The sequence below is a fragment of the Loxodonta africana genome, chromosome 7 (genome assembly GCF_030014295.1).
Source record: "Loxodonta africana isolate mLoxAfr1 chromosome 7, mLoxAfr1.hap2, whole genome shotgun sequence".
In the NCBI taxonomy this organism is placed as follows: Eukaryota; Metazoa; Chordata; class Mammalia; order Proboscidea; family Elephantidae; genus Loxodonta; species Loxodonta africana.
This window is the reverse complement of record NC_087348.1, coordinates 75,799,082-75,820,070: the sequence shown is the minus strand read 5'-3', so window position 1 is coordinate 75,820,070 and position 20,989 is coordinate 75,799,082. Positions and strand designations below refer to the sequence as shown.

At 39.1% G+C, this 20,989-nt stretch overlaps 1 protein-coding gene across 1 annotated transcript; it reads right to left on the bottom strand.

The window, feature by feature from the left end:
* Window positions 1–18,836: 18,836 nt before the first annotated feature.
* On the bottom strand, window positions 18,837–20,549 carry LOC100654289 (olfactory receptor 5P6). Its single transcript, XM_064289182.1, has one exon. It carries the CDS (start codon window positions 19,848–19,850, stop codon window positions 18,837–18,839), a length of 1,014 nt encoding a protein of 337 aa, XP_064145252.1. The 5' UTR covers window positions 19,851–20,549.
* Window positions 20,550–20,989: the final 440 nt, after the last annotated feature.

Sequence of the window (20,989 nt, the reverse complement as noted above, 5' to 3'; positions counted from 1 at the left end):
TCTTGCTCCCTTTGGGTTCCAAGTAGTTAAATTTTGACAAAAAGGCTAAAGTTTCTCTTTAGAACAGTAGAAGTGAAGATTTCAGTTTAATCTAGAATAGAGTTTTAATTTAGGCCTGAAGTCATCCATTCACATATGCCAGTAACTTAGTTTTAAGGTGTCAAGTCCACATACAGAGAAGTAACAGGAATAACTAAGGATATAGTTCTTCAATCAGGACAACTTTTGCTTGGCCGCTGCTGCCATGTCCTCACTCTCAGGGCTTGGGTATGGCCTCTACCTCTGCCCCTGCTGGCCTGGCCTCTGTCTCCCCCTGGGCCTGGCTTCTGACCCTGCTCAGGCCTGGCCTGGAGCCGATTAGCTCCACCAACAAGTACCTGGAGGCACCCCACAACAGCAACAAGCAAGCCTCCTACCTGACTGCCCTCAGTTCTCTTGTTTCATGGGTCCTCAAGTGCTCTATAGCCACCTCACTCCATGGGCCAGAAAGCCCACCATGCTGTCTCATGCTGGTCTTCAGTGCTACAGCTCTCACTGCTGGATCTAGGATGTTCTCAGCACAGGAACCCTAAGTCCAAAAGACCCACTCCACTTCAGGCTCTTCTTGAGGTTATTGAGGTACCCCCTCAACCTCTGTGGGATGATTGCTTGTATACACAAGTGGCTGAATCTTAATGGACGGATTTTACACACTCTCTTTGTGTGTAATAACTGAGCAATCCCCTCACTGGACTAAACTGACCAATCCCCTCTCAAGTTGCTCCATCTATTTGCATAATAACTGACATTTTCTACTGGCAGGGACTGGCTTCTTCCCTGGGTAACTGTAACAAGGGAAATTATAACAATCCTTCAGGGCCCAGGAGAAAAATCTGCCAAGCTAATTTATTCCTCTCTCTCTCTTACGCAGAAGCAAGGCAAAAGGCTACACATGGAAACTCATTTCCCTTATATTCCTATCTTGTTTGTTTTTATCATGAAAGGGTGTTGAATTTTGTCAAATGCCTTTTCTATGCTGATTGAGATGAACAAGTGGTCCTTTCCTTTGTCCTATTAATTTGGTGTATTACACTGATTGATTTTGTAGTGTTGAACCACCCCTGCATTCCGGAGATAAATTTTACTTCATCATGGTGTATAATCCTTAAATATGTTTTTTCATTTGGTTTGCTAGTATTTGTTGAGTTAATTGTATTTATTTTTAAGTTTCCTTTAATTCTTCAAGTTTAACAGTATTATACTCTCTGTTAATTCCCATATCTTAGTGATTCATTTTTTGTGTTCTGTTGTTCCTACTGTTTCCCATGTTTGGTCTCTTGTGTCCTTTTGTGTTGGACATTATTTTTTCACTCTTTGCTGGTCATAATTACTGACAGGAAAAATAAAGGCTTGGAATGAAGACCTTGCTCCAGATAGGATGTTCATGTATTTATTCAAGTCACCGTGTCTTAGACCACCTTAACCCAAGTTCCAGGCTTGACTGTCCCTAGATTTTCAGGGCTGCACATCTGTACAAACGCTTGTTTACTTCATGTTTCTCCCTACCATCATGGTGTGTATGAGGTGTATGAATTAGACTTCTCACCTGGACATGTCCCAGGCTTTGACTCCTACCTCTCTCACTCCAAAAGAATACTAAATCCACAGCCCCAGTTCTTAGCTTTTTCTTCTACTTGTCAAATCTCCTCATTGTAAAAGAATTTTTAGTGCTGAGTCACTTGTCTGTGTAATCACAGTTTATTTGGGTTCTCACTTATCATCCTTTTAGCTCTAATGTGAATTTATGCTGTACTTAATATTTCATCAAGTTTTATTTAGTTCTGTTCATCATGAGAGTTGATTAAAATTACCAAGCCTGCCATTGCTGGAACAGAAGCTTCAAAGGTCAATTGTATGTGTGTACACAGGCAGCACCACAGCTGGTATGAGATGTCTTCACCTTCTTCTATCCTTTGTTTACATGTTACGTTCTCAGTGAAGTCTACATTGACATGTCAGTCTCCCTTACTCTGCTTGGCTTTTTCTTTCTCCACAGCACTCGCCAACTTCTAACAGTCCATATCACAGACTTGTTAGTTTTGTTGTCTGTCTCCACTGCAAGAAGATTGATTCTAGGAAGGCATACACCGTTGTCTGTCAGTTATATTTCCAATAGCCTACATAGTACCAGATACATCAGAAGCACTCAGTATAAATTTTTTTAATGAATGAAATGATTAATGCAGTGCGATGATTAATTTTATGTCAACATGAATAGGCTATTGTGCCCAGTTGTTGGGACAAACACTAGTCTAGATGTTGCTATAAAGATATTCACGTGTGATTAACATTATATAAATTAACCTTAAACTTTACCCTCCGTAATGTGGATATGCTTCATCCAAACTGTTGAAGGCCTTATGAGCAAACTATGGTTTCCTGAAGAAGGATTCAGCTTCAACACTGTAAAAAGGCATTGCTGGAATTTCCAGCCTTTTACCTGACATATGGATTTTTTTTTTTAATTAACTTTTATTAAGCTTCAAGTGAACATTTACAAATCCAATCAGTCTGTCACATGTAAGTTTATATACATCTTACTCCCTTGTCCCACTTTCTCACCCCCTATTGAGTCAACCCTTTCAGTCTCTTGTTTCGTGCCAATTTTGCCGGCTTCCCTCTCTCTCTATCTTCCCATCCCCCCTCCAGTCAAGAGTTGCCAACACACTCTCAAGTGTCCACCTGATTTAATTAGCTCACTCTTCATCAGCATCTCTCTCCCCACCGCTGACCAGTCCCTTTCATGTCTGATGAGTTGTCTTTGGCGATGGTTCCTGTCCTGTGCCAACAGAAGGTCTGGGGACCATGGCCGCCGGGATTCCTCTAGTCTCAGTCAGACCATTAAGTTTGGTCTTTTTATGAGAATTTGGGGTCTGCATCCCACTGATCTCCTGCTCCCTCAGGAGTTCTCTGTTGTGCTCCCTGACAGGGCAGTCATCGATTGTGGCCGGGCACCAACTAGTTCTTCTGGTCTCAGGATGATGTAGGTCTCTGGTTCATGTGGCACTTTCTGTCTCTTGGGTTCTTAGTTGTCGTGTGATCTTGGTGTTCTTCATTTTCATTTGCTCCAGGTGGGTTGAGACCAATTGACGCATCTTAGATGGCCACTTGTTAGCATTTAAGACCCCAGACGCCACATTTCAAAGTGGGATGCAGAATGTTTTCATGATAGAATTATTTTGCCCATTGACTTAGAAGTCCCCGCAAACCATGTTCCCCAGAACCCCGCCCCTGCTCTGCTGACCTTTGAAACATTCATTTTATCCCGGAAACCTCTTTGCTTTTAGTCCAGTCCAATTGGGCTGACCTTCCATGTATTGAGGGTTGTCTTTCCCTTCACTCAAAGCAGTTCTTATGTACTGATTGATCAATAAAAAACCCTCTCCCTCCCTCCTCCCCCCTTCGTAACCACAAAAGTATGTGTTCTTCTCAGTTTTTACTATTTCTCAAGATCTTATAATAGTGGTCTTATACAATATTTGTCCTTTTGCCTCTGACTCATTTCGCTCAGCATAATGCCTTCCAGATTCCTCCATGTTATGAAATGTTTCACAGATTTGTCACTGTTCTTTATCGATGCATAGTATTCCATTGTGTGAATATACCACAATTTATTTACCCATTCATCCGTTGATAGACACCTTGGTTGCTTCCAGCTTTTTGCTATTGTAAACAGAGCTGCAATAAACATGGGTGTGCATATATCTGTTTGTGTGAAGGCTCTTATTTCTCTAGGGTATATTCCGAGGAGTGGGATTTCTGGGTTGTATGGTAGTTCTACTTCTAACTGTTTAAGATAACGCCAGATGGATTTCCAAAGTGGTTGTACCATTTTACATTCCCACCAGCAGTGTATGAGAGTTCCAATCTCTCCGCAGCCTCTCCAACATTTATTATTTTGTGTTTTTTGGATTAATGCCAACCTAGTTGGTGTGAGATGGAATCTCATCGTAGTTTTAATTTGCATTTCTCTAATGGCTAATGATCGGGAGCATTTTCTCATGTATCTGTTGGCTGCCTGAATATCTTCTTTAGTGAAATGTGTGTTCATATCCTTTGCCCACTTCTTGATTGGGTTGTTTGTCTTTTTGTGGTTGAGTTTTGACAGAATCATGTAGATTTTAGAGATCAGGCGCTGGTCGGAGATGTCATAGCTGAAAATTCTTTCCCAGTCTGTAGGTGGTCTTTTTACTCTTTTGGTGAAGTCTTTAGATGAGCATAGGTGTTTGACTTTTAGGAGCTCCCAGTTATCTGGTTTCTCTTCATCATTTTTGGTAATGTTTTGTATTCTGTTTATGCCCTGTATTAGGGCTCCTAGGGTTGTCCCTATTTTTTCTTCCATGATCTTTATAGTTTCAGTCTTTATGTTTAGGTCTTAGATCCACTTAAAGTTTGTTTATGTGCATGGTGTGAGTTATGGGTCCTGTTTCATTTTTTTGCAAATGGATATCCAGTTATGCCAGCACCATTTGTTAAAAAGACTATCTTTTCCCCAATTAACTGACACTGGTCCTTCGTCAAATATCAGCTGCTCATACGTGGATGGATTTATATCTGGGTTCTCAATTCTGTTCCATTGGTCTATGTGCCTGTTGTTGTAACAGTACCAGGCTGTTTTGACTACTGTGGCTGTAAAATAGCTTCTGAAATCAGGTAGAGTGAGGCCTCCCACTTTCTTCTTCTTTTTCAGTAATGCTTTGCTTATCCGGGGCTTCTTTCCCTTCCATATGAAATTGGTGATTTGTTTCTCTATCACCTTAAAATACGACATTGGAATTTGGATCGGAAGTGCGTTAAATGTAAAGATGGCTTTTGGTAGAATAGACATTTTTACTATGTTAAGTCTTCCTATCCATGAGCAGGGTATGTTTTTCCACTTAAGTATGTCCTTTTGAATTTCTTGTAGTAGAGCTTTGTAGTTTTCTTGGTATAGGTCTTTTACATCCTTGGTAAGATTTATTCCTAAGTATTTTATCTTCTTGGGGGCTACTGTGAATGGTATTGATTTGGTGATTTCCTCTTCGGTGTTCTTTTTTTTGATGTAGAGGAAACCAAGTGATTTTTGTATGTTTATTTTATAACCTGAGACTCTGCCAAACTCTTCTATTAGTTTCAGTAGTTTTCTGGAGGATTCCTTAGGGTTTTCTGTGTATACGATCATGTCATCTGCAAATAGTGATAGCTTTACTTCCTCCTTGCCAATCCGGATACCCTTTATTTCTTTGTCTAGCCTAATTCCCCTGGCTAGGACTTCAAGTACGATGTTGAATAAGAGTGGTGATAAAGGGCATCCTTGTCTGGTTCCCGTTCTCAAGGGAAATGCTTTCAGGTCCTTTCCATTTAGAGTGATATTGGCTGTTGGCTTTGCATAGATGCCCTTTATTATGTTGAGGAATTTTCCTTCAATTCCTATTTTGGTAAGACTTTTTATCATAAATGGGTGTTGGACTTTGTCGAATGCCTTTTCTGCATCAATTGATAAGATCATGTGGTTTTTGTCTTTTGTTTTATTTATGTGATGGATTACATTAATGGTTTTTCTGATATTAAACCAGCCTTGCATACCTGGTATAAATCCCACTTGATCAGGGTGAATTATTTTTTTGATGTGTTGTTGGATTCTATTGGCTAGAATTTTGTTGAGGATTTTTGCATCAATGTTCATGAGGGATATAGGTCTATAATTTTCTTTTTTTGTAATGTCTTTACCTGGTTTTGGTATCAGGGAGATGGTGGCTTCATAGAATGAGTTGGGTAGTATTCCGTCATTTTCTATGCTTTGGAATACCTTCAGAAGTAGTGGTGTTAACTCTTCTCTGAAAGTTTGGTAGAACTCTGCAGTGAAGCCGTCCGGGCCAGGGCTTTTTTTTGTTGGGAGTTTTCTGATTACCGTTTCAATCCCTTTTTTTGTTATGGGTCTATTTATTTGTTCTACTTCTGAATGTGTTAGTTCAGGTAGGTAGTGTTTTTCCAGGAATTCATCCATTTCTTCTAGGTTTTCAAATATGTTAGAGTACAATTTTTCATAATAATCTGAAATGATTCTTTTAATTTCATTTGGTTCTGTTGTGATGTGGTCCTTCTCGTTTCTTATTTGGGTTATTTGTTTCCTTTCCTGTATTTCTTTAGTTAGTCTAGCCAATGGTTTATCAATTTTGTTAATTTTTTCAAAGAACCAGCTTTTGGCTTTGTTAATTCTTTCAATTGTTTTTCTGTTCTCTAATTCATTTAGTTCAGCTCTAATTTTTATTATTTGTTTTCTTCTGGTGCCTGATGGGTTCTTTTGTTGCTCACTTTCTATTTCTTCAAGTTGTCGGGACAGTTCTCTGCTTTTGGCTCTTTCTTCTTTTTGTATGTGTGCATTTGTCGATATAAATTGGCCTCTGAGCACTGCTTTTGCTGTGTCCCAGAGGTTTTGATAGGAAGTATTTTCATTCTCGTTGCATTCTATGAATCTCCTTATTCCCTCCTTGATGTCTTCTATAACCCAGTCTTTTTTCAGGAGGGTATTGTTCATTTTCCAAGTATTTGATTTCTTTTCCCTCGTTTTTCTGTTTTTGATCTCTAGTTTTATTGCCTTGTGGTCTGAGAAGATGCTTTGTAATATTTCGATGTTTTGGACTCTGCAAAGGTTTGTTTTATGACCTAATATGTGGTCTATTCTAGAGAATGTTCCATGTGCACTAGAAAAAAAAGTATATTTTGCAGCAGTTGGGTGGAGAGTTCTGTATAAGTCAATGAGGTCAAGTTGGTTGATTGTTGTAATTAGATCTTCCGTGTCTCTATTGAGCTTCTTACTGGATGTCCTGTCGTTCTCCGGAAGTGGTGTGTTGAAGTCTCCTACTATAATTGTGGAGGTATCTATCTCACTTTTCAATTCTGTTAAAATTTGATTTATGTATCTTGCAGCCCTGTCATTGGGTGCATATATATTTAATATGGTTATGTCTTCCTGATCAATTGTCCCTTTTATCATTATATAGTGTCCTTCTTTATCCTTTGTGGTGGATTTAAGTCTAAAGTCTATTTTGTCAGAAATTAATATTGCTACTCCTCTTCTTTTTTGCTTATTGTTTGCTTGATATACTTTTTTCCATCCTTTGAGTTTTAGTTTGTTTGTGTCTCTAAGTCTAAGGTGTGTCTCTTGTAGGCAGCATATAGATGGATCGTGTTTCTTTATCCAGTCTGTGACTCTCTGTCTCTTTATTGGTGCATTTAGTCCATTTACATTCGGGTAATTATAGATAAATAAGTTTTTGGTGCTGTCATTTTGATGCCATTTTATGTGTGTTGTTGACAATTTCATTTTTCCACATACTTTTTTGTGCTGAGGCGTTTTTCTTAGTAAATTGTGAGATCCTCATTTTCATAGTGTTTGACTTTATGTTAGTTGAGTCGTTATGTTTTTCTTGGCTTTTATCTTGAGTTATAGAGTTGTTATACCTTTTTGTGGTTACCTTATTATTTACCCCTATTTTTCTAAGTAAAAACCTAACTTGTATTTTCTATATCGCCTTGTATCACTCTCCATATGGCAGTTCAATGCCTCCTGTATTTAGTCCCTCTTTTTGATTATTGTGATCTTTTACCTATTGACTTCCATGATTCCCTGTTATGTGTATTTTTTTTTTAATTAATCTTAATTTCTTTGTTTTTGTGATTTCCCTATTTGAGTTGATATCTGGACGTTCTGTTTTGTGACCTTGTGTTGTGCTGATATCTGGTATTATTGGTTCTCCGACCAAACAGTGTCCTTTAGTATTTCTTGTAGCATTGGTTTGGTTTTTGTAAATTCTCTAAACTTGTGTTTGTCTGTAAATATCTTAATTTCGCCTTCGTATTTCAGAGAGAGTTTTGCTGGATATATGATCCTTGGTTGGCAGTTTTTCTCCTTCAGTGTTCTGTATATGTCGTCCCATTCCCTTCTTGCCTGCATGGTTTCTGCTGAGTAGTCTGAACTTATTCTTATTGATTCTCCCTTGAAGGAAACCTTTCTTTTCTCCCTGGCTGCTTTTAAAATTTTCTGTTTATCTTTGGTTTTGGTGAGTTTCATGACAATATGTCTTGGTGTTTTTCTTTTTGGATCAATCTTAAATGGGGTTCGATGAGCATCTTGGATAGATATCCTTTCATCTTTCATGATGTCAGGGAAGTTTTCTGTCAGGAGTTCTTCAACTATTTTCTCTGTGTTTTCTGTCTCCCCTCCCTGTTCTGGGACTCCAATCACCTGCAGGTTATCCTTCTTGAGAGAGTCCCACATAATTCTTAGGGTTTCTTCATTTTTTTTAATTCTTTTATCTGATTTTTTTTCAGCTATGTTGGTGTTGATTCCCTGGTCCTCCAGATGTCCCAGTCTGCATTCTAATTGCTCGAGTCTGCTCCTCTGACTTCCTATTGCATTGTCTAATTCTGTAATTTTATTGTTAATCTTTTGGATTTCTACATGTTGTCTCTCTATGGATTCTTGCAACTTATTAATTTTTCCAGTATGTTCTTGAATAATTTTTTTGAGTTCTTCAACAGTTTTATCAGTGTGTTCCTTGGCTTTTTATGCAGTTATCCTAATTTCATTTGTGATATCTTTAAGCATTCTGTAAATTAGTTTTTTATATTCTGTATCTGATAATTCCAGGATTGTATCTTCATTTGGGAAAGATTTTGATTCTTTTGTTTGGGGGGTTGGAGAAGCTGTCATGGTCTGCTTCTTTAAGTGGTTTGATATGGACTGTTGTCTCCGAGCCATCACTGGGAAACTAGTTTTTCCAGAAAATCCGCTAAAAAAAAAAAATGCAGTCAGATCCCTATCAGAGTTCTCCCTCTGGCTCAGGCTATTCGGATGTTAATGAAGCTGCCTGGGGAGGGTGGGGGAGGGAACAGAGAGATAGGAGAGTAGCACCTCAGAATATAGCCAGAGTTGCTTGTCTTGCTTGGAATGACTATTATATCTGAGATTCCCGCGGGCGCGTCGCCTATGTGTGCTGGCTGTGTGGAGATTGCCCCCGGGGGATCTGGCCCGCTGGAGTCACGGTCAGATCCTCTGCTTCCAGCCCCACGCCCAGCGTCAAGGCTCCCCTACTGGGACGGTGCACTCTCGACTCCAAAATCAGTCGCTGCCTCCCGGGGACTTCTCGTCCCTCCAGCCACGTGGCCGTGCCGCCTCCGAGAACCAGTTGGGCCTCCTCCCGGGGTTAGTTCAGATGGGTGGAGTAGCTCCCCGTGCTTGTGCCCTGACCGAGTGTCCCAGCTGGGACGCTGTTCTCCCCGCTCCAATACCAGTCGCTGCCTCCCGGGGACTTCTCCTACCGGCTGCGTCCCACGCCGCCGGTGGAACCAGCTGGTCCCCCTCCCGGGGTTAGTTCAGGGGGGTGGAGCAGGTCTCTGTGCTTGTGCCGTACCTGACTGGTACGCTGGCTCCAGGCTCTGGAAACAATCGCTGCTTCCCCGTATTAGTTCGTTCTCCGTCTCTAAATCTGTGTTTGTTGTTCAGGGATCGTAGATTGTTATGTATGTGATTGATTCACTTGTTTTTCCGTGTCTTTGTTGTAAGAGGGATCCGAGGTAGCATCTGCCTAGTCCGCCATCTTGGCTCCGCCTTGGAGTTAGTTTTTGTGCATGGTGTGAGGTATGGGTCCTGTTTCATTTTTTTGCAAATGAATATCCAGTTATGCCAGCACCATTTGTTAAAAAGACTATCTTTTCCCCAATTAACTGACACTGGGACTTTGTCAAATATCAGCTGCTCATACGTGGATGGATTCATATCTGGGTTCTCAATTCTGTTCCATTGGTCTACGTGCCTGTTGTTGTACCAGTACTAGGCTGTTTTGACTACTGTGGCTGTATAATAGGTTCTAAAATCAGGTAGAGTGAGGCCTCCCACTTTCTTCTTCTTTTTCAGTAATGCTTTACTTATCCGAGGCTTCTTTCCCTTCCATATGAAGTTGGTGATTTGTTTCTCCATCACATTAAAAAATGTCATTGGAATTTGGATCGGAAGTGCATTGTATGTATAGATGGCTTTTGGTAGAATAGACATTTTTACTATGTTAAGTCTTCCTATCCATCAGAAAGGTATGTTTTTCCACTTAAGTAGGTCCTTTTTAGTTTCTTGTAGTAGTACTTTATAGCTTTCTTCATATAGGTCTTTTACATCTTTGGTAAGATTTATTCCCAATTATTTTATCTTCTTGGGGGCTACTGTGAATGGTATTGATTCGGAGATTTCCTCTCCGATGTTCTTTTTGTTGATGTAGAGGAATCCAAGTGATTTTTGTATGTTTATCTTATAACCTGAGACTCTGCCAAACTCTTCTATTAGTTTCAGTAGTTTTCTGGAGGATTCCTTAGGGTTTTCTGTGTATAAGATTATGTCATCTGCAAATAGAGGTAATTTTATTTCCTCTTTGCCAATCCGGATGCCCTTTTGTTTCTTTCTCTAGCCTAATTGCTCTGGCTAGGACCTCTAGCACAATGTTGAATAAGAGCAGTGATAAAGGGCATCCTTGTCTGGTTCCCATTCTCAAGGGAAATGCTTTCAGGCTCTCTCCATTTAGAGTGATGTTAGCTGTTGGGTTTGTATAAAAAAAAAAAAGAAAAATTTATGCCCTTTATTATGTTGAGGAATTTTCCTTCAATTCCTATTTTGCTGAGAGTTTTTATCATAAATGGGTGTTGGACTTTGTCAAATACCTTTTCTGCATTAGTTGATAAGATCATGTGGTTTTGTCTTTTGTTTTATTTATATGGTGGATTACATTAATGGTTTTTCTAATATTAAACCAGCCTTGCATACCTGGTATAAATCCCACTTGGTCGTGGTGGATTATTTTTTTGAAATATTGTTGAATTCTATTGGCTAGAATTTTGTTGAGGATTTTTACATCTATGTTCATGAGGGATATAGGTCTCTAATTTTCTTTTTTTGTGATGCCTTTACCTGGTTTTGCTATCAGGGAGATGGTGGCTTCATAGAATGAGTTAGGTAGTATTCCGTGATTTTCTATGCTTTGAAATACCTTTAGTAGTAGTGGTGTTAACTTTTCTCTGAAAGTTTGGTAGAACTCTGCAGTAAAGCCATCTGGGCCAGAGCCTTTTTTGGGGGGAGTTTTTTGATTAGCATTTCAATCTCTTTTTTTGTTATGGGTCTATTTATTTGTTCTACTTCTGAATGTGTTAGTTTAGGTAGGTACTGTTTTTCTTGGAATTCATCCATTTCTTCTAGGTTTGCAAATTTGTTAGAGTACAATTTTTCATAATAATCTGATATGATTCTTTTAATTTCAGTGGGGTGTGTTGTGGTGTGGCCCATCCTGTTTCTTCTTCGGGTTATTTGTTTCCTTTCCTGTATTTCTTTAGTCAGTCTAGCCAATGGTTTATCAATTTGGTTAATTTTTTCAAAGAACCGGCTTTTGGCTTTGTTAATTCTTTCAATTGTTTTTCTGTTCTCTAATTCATTTAGTTCAGCTCTAACTTTTATTATTTGTTTTTTTCTGGTGCCTGATGGATTCTTTTGTTGTTCTCTTTCTATTTGTTCAAGTTGTAGGGACAGTTCTCTGATTTGGGCTCTTTCTTCTTTTTGTATGTGTGCATTTATCGATATAAAATGACCTCTGAGCACTGCTTTTGCTGTGTCCCAGAGGTTTTGATAGGAAGTATTTTCATTCTCATTGCATTCTATGAATTTCTTTATTCCCTCCTTAATGTCTTCTATAACCCAGTCTTTTTTCAGGAGGGTATTGTTCATTTTCCAAGTATTTGATTTCTTTTCCCTGATTTTTCTCTTATTGATTTCCACTTTTATGGCCTTGTGGTCTGAGAAGATGCTTTGTAATATTTCGATGTTTTGGATTCTGCAAAGGTTTGTTTTATGACCTAATATGTGGTCTATTCTAGAGAATGTTCCATGTGCGTTAGAAAAAAAAGTATACTTTGCAGCGTTTGGGTGGAGTGTTCTGTATAAGTCAACGAGGTCAAGTTGGTTGATTGTAGCAATTAGGTCTTCCGTGTCTCTATTGAGCTTCTTACTGGATCTCCTGTCCTTCTCCAAAAGTGATGTGTTGAAGTCTCCTACTATGATAGTGGAGATGTCTATCTCACTTTTCAGTTCTGTTAAAGTTTGTTTTATGTATCTTGCAGCCCTGTCATTGGGTGCATAAATATTTAATATGGTTATATCTTCCTGGTCAATTGTCCCTTTAATCATTATGTAGTGTCCTTCTTTATCCTTTGTGGTGGATTTAAGTTTAAAGTCTATATTGTCAGAAATTAATATTGCTGCTCCTGCTCTTTTTTGCTTATTGTTTGCTTGATATATTTTTTTTCCATCCTTTGAGTTTTTGTTTGCTTGTGTCTCTTAGTCTAAGGTGTGTCTCTTGTAGGCAGCATATAGATGGATCGTGTTTCTTTATCAAGTCTGAGACTCTCTGTCTCTTTATTGGTGCGTTTAGTCCATTTACATTCAGCGTAATTATAGATAAGTATGTGTTTAGTGCTGTCATTTTCATGCCTTTTTATGTGTGTTGTTGACAGTTTCATTGTTCCACTTACTGTTTTGTGCTGAGACGTTTTTCTTTGTAAATTGTGTGTTCCTCATTTTCATAATAGTTGAATTTATGTTTGCTGAGTCGTTATGTTTTTCTTGGTTTTTATTTTGAGTTATGGAGTTGTTATACCTCTTTGTGGTTACCTTAATATTTAGCCCTATTTTTCTAAGTAAAAACCTAACTTGTATTGTCCTATATTGCCTTGTATCCCTCTCCATATCGCAGTTCTATGCCACCTGTATTTAGTCCCTCTTTTTGATTATTGTCATCTTTTACATATTGACTTCAATGATTCCCTGTTTTCAGCATTTTTTCTTTTTAAAATTAATCTTAATTTGTTTTTCTGATTTCCCTATTTGAGTTGATATCAGGATGTTCTGTTCTGTGACCTTGTGTTGTGCTGGTATCTGATATTATTGTTTTTTTTACCAAACAATTTCCTTTAGTATTTCTTGTAGCTTTGGTTTGGTTTTTGCAAATTGTCTAAGCTTGTGTTTATCTGTAAATGTTTTAATTTCACCTTCATGTTTTAGAGAGAGTTTTGCTGGATAAATGATCCTTGGCTGGCAGTTTTTCTCCTTCAGTGCTCTATATATGTCATCCCATTACCTTCTTGACTGCATGGTTTCTGCTGAGTAGTCTGAACTTATTCTTATTGATTCTCCTTTGTAGGAGACCTTTCTTTTTTACCCGGCTGCTTTTAAAATTTTCTCTTTATCTTTGGTTTTGGCAAGTTTGATGATAATATGTCTTGGTGATTTTCTTTTTGGATCAGTCTTAAATGGGGTTCGATGAGCATCTTGGATAGATATCCTTTCGTCTTTCATGATGTCAGGGAAGTTTTCTGCCAACAGATCTTCAACTATTCTCTCTGTGTTTTCTGTTATCCCTCCCTGTTCTGGGACTCCAATCACACGCAAGTTATCCTTCTTGATAGAGTCCCACATGATTCTTAGGGTTTCTTCATTTTTTTAAATTCTTTTATCATATTTTTTTTCAGCTATATTGGTGTCAATTCCCTGGTCCTCCAGATCTCCCACTCTGCATTCCAATTGCTTGAGTCTGCTCCTCTGACTTCCTATTGCATTGTCTAATTCTGTAATTTTATTATTAATCTTTTGGATTTCTGAATGCTGTCTCTCTATGGATTCTTGCAACTTTTTAATTTTTCCACTATGTTCTTGAATAATCTTTTTGAGTTCTTCAACTGCTTTATCTGTGTGTTCCTTGGCTTTTTCCTTAGATTGCCTTATTTCATTTCTGAGTTCATCCCTGATGTCTTGAAGCATTCTGTAAATTAGTTTTTTATATCCTGCATGTGGCAATTCCAGGATTGTATCTTCATTTGGGAAAGATTTTGATTCTTTAGTTTGGGGAGTTGTAGAAGCAATCATGGTCTGCTTGTTTATGTGGTTTGATATCGACTGCTGTCTCTGAGCCATTACTAAGATATTGTAGTGATTTATTCTATATTTGCTCACTGAGTCTTATCTTGTTTTGTTTTCTTTCAATATACGTAGATGGGCTACTAGATTGCGCTGTCTTGATTGTTTTAGCCCTTGAATCACTTATGTCCTATTACCAGCTGGTTTGGGCTGTTACCAGATATATAAGCCTAAGAGTCCATTCACTATTCTTGAGTAGAATGTGATTTTGGGTCATCAAGTGTGTGATGCAGACTGTCACATATTCACTTAGAGGAGTAGTGGTGATAGTTGTGTGCACCAGACTCTAGTAGCAGCAGGGGTTCACACTCCAGGGGGTACAGGATGCTGACAGGCTTCCCCCAAGTCTCAGTGAGGTAGGTGTGTCTCTATTCCTAAAGCACTTTGGTGGGTGGGCTCTGCAGCTGTACCTTAGGCCCCCAGTGCAAGTACCTGTACAGATTGGTAGGTGTCACCCTCCTTAGACCCCTAAGGCAGGAGACTATGTGGTCTGGGTGGAGCTTCAGCCCTCAGTTCCCTGTTGTGGGTCAGTGAGGGCTCTGTTGAATATGCAGAGATATCAGACCTGGGAAACCTGTCTTTCCAGTAATCTGCTAAAACAGTTACAGTCAGATCCCTATCAGAAATGCCTTTGCATTATAATAGCCACCTTGTTCCCTGTGGAGATGAAAGCCCAAGACTGTGGATCACATATGCTTGTCTGGAGCTGGTTCTGTGTTTTTAGTCCAATTAGGGAAGGATTTTTGGTCCCTGAGTTTTTTGTAGCTGCTTCTCTCAGGCCAGCAGAACGGGTTAGGAAAAGACCAGAAAAAAAAAAAAGGAAAGAAAAACCGCAGCACAGTTTACTCTCTAGCTCAGGAAATTCCAATGTTAATGAAGCCGCCTGGGAAAGGGAGGAGAGGGTTCAGATAAATAGGAGAGAGTAGCACCCTGGAATATAGACAAAGTTACTTATCTTGCTTGGGATGACTGTTTTATCTGAGATTCCCAAGGGGCACATCGACTGTGTGCGCTGGCTGGGTAGAGATTGCCCCCGAGGGTCACGCCCGCGTCCCGTGCTTGCGCTGTCTCGGAAGCTGTGGTTAGTTCCTCCGCTCCCAGTCCAAAGCCCAGTGCCAAGGTTCCCCAGCTGGAACTCCGCACTCCTGCCTCCAAAACCAGTTGCTGCCTCCCGGTGACTTCTCCTCCTGTCAGCCGTGTCGCTGCACTGCCTGCATGCACTGGCTGGGCTTCCCCCGTGGTCAATTCTAGGGGCTAGGGCTGCGTCCTGTGTTTGTGCCATCTCAGGATGCTCTGCTCAGCTCCCATGTGCCCAGTCCAAAGAGCGGCACCAAGGTTTCCTGACTGGGACGCTGGCTCCAGGCACCGAAAACAGTCGCTGCTTCCCCGTGGTTGTTCGTTCTCAGTTTCTGTCACTCAGGTCAACTCTTTAGATCTGTGTTTGATGGTCAGATTTCGTAGATTGTCATGTATGTGATGGATTCACTCGTTTTTCCGAGTCTTTGTTGCAAGAGGGATCCGAGATAGCTTCTACCTAGTCAGCCATCTTGGCCCCGCCCTCCAATTTTTTAAATTATAAATCCATTAACCTTCTCTGCATTTTATGCTTTTTTATGCACTTGAATTCAACATGTGTTTTAGACTGTATAGTACGTATTTTTATTGTGTTGTGCTGTCAACATCCATTTATGTCTACTAATGCCTTTAATCTTTCTTTTATTGTTCATCTTTCCTGAATTTTCACGTTTCCATGTAGAATCATTTTTTGTCTGCCTAAAATATTGTCTTTTGAATTTATTTTAGTTTAAGTCTATTGGCAATTAATTCTCTGTTTTTATTTTCCCTTTCCATGTTCATAGTATGTCAGTTTTCTTCTTCAGAGCTATTAGGAGATTCTCAATCTCTCTAGTCTGCTAAGATAGAATCTAATGTAATGTACTGAATCATGAGAATGACATCCCATCACTTTTACCATGTTCTATTGTCTGGAAAGTCCAAAAAACCTAACCCATTGCCATTGAGTCGATTCCGACTCATAGCAACCCTCTAGGACAGAGTAGAACTACCCCATATCGTTTCCAAGGAGCACCTGGTGGATTCCAACTGCCAACCTTTTGGTTAGCAGATGTAGATCTTAACCACTACATCACCAGGGCTTCCAGTGGTCTAGAAGTAAGTCACAAGTCTTGTCCACACTCAAGGGGTGGGGATTTTCCTGTGCAGAACACCAGTAGATCTAGAACATAAGGACCATATTAGATTTCTATATACTATGCTCAAAAAGCCTGGTAATTTTAATAAATGCCAGACAATTTATATGAAATGAGTGTAAAGGCTCTGGATATTGTTACAGGTTTTTAAAAGAGGCAGATATCTGGATTTGGGACATGCCACATGTCACATTAATACAATCAGTGACTTGTCTAACTTGACTCTGCATTGCAGTGTTTGTATGTCTCAGTATACCTCTAATTCACCTGTCTTTTTTGGTGTAGCTCTCCAGAAGTTCCAACTAAGAGTTTCAGGTGTTTTTAGGAATTCATAGTGAGTTCATAGTGAGTTTTGATCACTGATTGTCTCCTTAGTACTGTGAGCCTGTTAAAATTTGTGCTCTGTTTTTAGTGTATATCTGCTTAGCATCTTATCCTCTTGTTTAGCAGAGTTTAAGAGTCTAACATATGCATGGGAGAAGAAAGATTCTGAGTGTCAGGTTCATTTTTCTGCCACTCCCTTTTCTCTAGTATCATGATCCCTTCGGTCCTGATTGTCTGGCCATCCCAAAACTCCAGTGTTTTTTCTTCAATTTTATAAAATTGTCAATAGCTCTGTTTGTTTCTCTGCCTCATAGCTTCAACCCACTACCCATAGTCTCACCATTATACTACTTGTTAAGAATTTGCAAATGTCCCAAGAGGTAAAATAGCTTGCTGAATATCAGCTTGCCTTTTACAATTTTTTCCTATCTGAGATTTTGGTTCCTCAGGTTTTAGATTCTTTGGCTGGTATCCAAAGGCCTGGAAGTCTGCTTCCGAAAAGTCGCACTTTTGGAAACCTTATAGAGGAGTTCTATTCTGCACACATGGGGTCTCCGTGAGTTAGAATTAACTTGACAGCAACTAACAATGACATTTCTTTGCTAAGATTTTGTTTTGGTTTTTTTGTTTTTCATTTATTCCAAAAGAATTCATGATTAATTGTTGACACATTTTTATAGCTATTTTAAAATCCTTATTAGAAAACTTCAACATCTGATTCATCTTGGTGTTGATGTTGGCATCTGTTCGTTGTCTTTTCTCATTTAAGTTGTAATTTTTCTGGTTCTTGGGACAATGAGTGATTTTTTATCGTGTCCTAGACATTTTGGATATTATATTATGAGTTTGTGGATACTATTCAATCTTCTTTTCTTTTAATTTTTATTGTGGTAAAATACGTATAACAATATATTTGCTGTTTCAATCATTTTAAAATCTATAATTCAGTGACATTATGTTCACCATGTTGTGCAATCATCATCAATTTTTTTAGCAGCAGTCACCCTGTTGGGTGTAGAGCAAGGGCCAGGTGAATATATTCAGCTTCCTGTTGGTCTTTCCAATACCACACTGCAAAAGCAGAGCACTGATTCAAATCACCTTGTTAAAGACAGGTGAAGTGGAAACCTAGGTCCCTTTCCTGCCCCTTTGACAGTTCCCCAGTGTAAGTGGGATATCTCCTAATGGTTTCCCAGTGGGGGGTATAAGATAATCACCCTATTGGGCCCTACAGCCTAATCATTTTAGTTAATATTTCTGTGCCTCAGTTACATCCTCTGTAAAATAAGGATTAAAAACAAAACTTCCTTGAATTGCACAAAGGAGCCTCTAACTGGGATACAAAACATTGAAGGGAACAGGTTGAGGGTGAAGGGAGATGATTAGTTTTCAGCACTTTGTGCATGAGAGTCAATTGACAAAAATATTTTGGTCTAAAACACTGAAGAGAGGCAAGAAAACCAAAATAAATGTGATGGTCATCAGCATATAGAGGTTAATCAACTATCTCCAGGAAAGTAGTCCAGTCCCCTGGAGCTTCCTGAGCAGGATGTGTCTGACATAAACAAATCATTTCAAGAGTTTTATCCATTGAGCAACTAAAGATTTCAGGTACATTGCTCATTCCCACAGAGGAAGTTATCTCTTATGACCTGATTGAGAAAGTTACAGGTTAGTCAAGGAGGTCTCATACTCTTCTGTGGGGGTGCCCAGAATTCCCAACAAAGGCCAGAGTCAGAGCCCATAGACACAGGTCAAAATTTTATGATTCCATAAAGCCCACCCCAGCACATAACCTTTCTGCAAGTAGAACGCCTCTGGCAATTTTACTCTCTGATTCCACTTTGCTATTTCCCCTCAGAATCTACTCAATCAAGGCATAACTAAGGTTACCAAGCTCATCTCAGCTATTGATAATACCAAGCTGCTATTGATAATGAACACAGCCTTAAAAGTCTATAGGAATAATAACTTTATGACATAGAGCTGTTTTTGAAAAATAATACATGAATAAAACTTAAAAGGATTTTCAGGAGTTTAAGAATTTTTTCATGTGAACCAATTTATATTTCTTAATTATAAATTTAATTTAATTTCCTTAAAAGTAACTCACTGTTGTGCCTGATTTACTATTTGATACCGGAAAATTCACCCCCACATATACTACAAGGCTCTACACCAGCGACTGGTATGTAGATGTATTTTAACCACAGAAATCGATTTTCTTTTATTTGTGATATATTATTACATCAAACACTAGAAAATAAAAGAATTCATTAAGAAAATATTTTCCTACCAATCTGTCTCTTGAGAGCAGCCTTAATCTCATTATTCTTGAGACTGTAGATGAGGGGGTTCAACATGGGGATCACCACCATGTAAAACACAGATACCACCTTGTTCTGGTCAGTAGAGTAGCTGGACTTGGGCATCACATAAATGAATGTAATGGTCCCATAGAACAGAGTGACTGCAGTGAGGTGGGAGGTGCAGGTGGAGAAGGCCTTGTGGTGGCCCTGAGTGGAACGCATCTTCAGGATGGTGATGAGGATGTAGATGTAGGAGATGGCTATGACAAATACTGTGACCACAATGATGGAGCCAGCAGAAAATGAGGGGACCACTGCAGGGATACTGACATCAGAACAGGAAAGTTCAACTAAAGGAGCAAAGTCACAGAAAAAATGATTGACCTGATTTGGTCCACAGAAGTATAAAGAATCAAAGCAAATAGTGAAACAACAAGCATTGAGAAAACCACCTACATAAGCCACAGAGAACAGCTGGACACAGACTTGCGTGGACATTTTAGTTGAATAAAGCAGTGGATTGCAGATTGCTACAAAGCGATCATAGGCCATGGAGGCCAGTAGGAAACATTCAGCTGACCCAAAGAAAACAACTGAACCAAGCTGGATGGCACATCCAAGACTGGAAATTGTACGTCTCTCCAACAGGAAGTTTATAAGCATATTGGGCGTGACAGAAGATGAATAGCCTATGTCAGAAAAAGCCAAGTGGCTCAGGAAAAAATACATAGGATGATGGAGCTGAGAAGAGATTCTGATAAGAATAATTGTGCTGAGATTGCCAAATAAGGTCACTAGGTAGATGAATAGGAAGACCATGAATAGGATGACCCGAAGGATTGAATTATCTGTTAAACCCAATAAAATGAACTCTGTCACTGCAGTGTGGTTCCCATCCACCAGGGAATCCATGAGGCAATGTAGCTGGTTCAAAAAAGACCTGTGATGAAAAAATTGTATTAAAGAAGTTATGAATTCCATGGTTTCATTTTTGTTAACTCACACATGGAAGTCTTTATAAACAAATTTTTCATTCCAGCAGCCAATTTTTTTTTCCTTCAGTTTATCATTCTTCTTTTTTTTAATTGTACTTTAGATGAAGGTTTACAGAACTAACTAGTTTCTCATTAAACAATACATACATTGCTTTTTTACGTTGGTTAACAACCCCACGACATGTCAACACTCTCCCTTCTCGACCTTGGGTTCCTTATTGTCAGCTTTCCTGTTACCTCCCGCCTTCTCTTCATTGCCCCTGGGCTGTTATGTCCCCTTAGTCTCATTTCGTTTTATGGGCCTCTCTAATCTTTGGTTGAAGGGTGATCCTCAGGGGTGACTTCATTACTGAGCTAAAAGAGTGGCCAGGGGTAATACTCTCAGGGTTTCTTCAGTCTCTGTCAGGCCAGTAAGTCTGGTCTTTTTTTGTGAGTTAGAATTTTGTTCCACATTTTTCTCCAGCTCTGTCCGGGACCCTCTATTATGATCCGTGTCAGAACAGTCAGCGGTGGTAGCTGGGCACCATCTAGTTGTACTGGACTCAGTCTGGTGGAGGCTGTGGTAGAGGTAGTATGTTAGTCCTTTGAACTAATCTTTCTGTTATATTTTTAGTTTTCTTCATTCTTCCTTGCTCCCAAAGGGATGAGACTAGCGGAGTGTCTTAGATGGCTGCTTAGAGGCTTTTAAGACACAGGCAGCCAAGTTTTGTTTTTAAAAATTTAGTGTTTATTTAAAACCCCAGAAACATATATATTTATGTGCAGTGATGAGTCTATCTACTTTTTTTAATTGCTTTTATTAGAAATATTAGATAACTTGCTTCAAATAATATATTTCTTTTTCCTTTTAATTTTTTTTTAATCAAAATACATTCCAAGTGCCTTTAAAAGTAAAGATGAAAAAACATAAGACATGCAAATAACAAAAGGGTTGGTAAGTGTAACAAAAAAGAAAAATGTGTAAATATAGTATTATGTAATGGAGAGTATCGTAATAGCTAATATTTATTTAATGCTTACTAAATAATATACTGGAAACCCTGGTGGCATAGTGGTTAGGAGCTACAGCTGCTAATCAAAAGGTTAGTAGTTCGAATCCAGCAGGCCCTCCTTGGAAACCCTAAG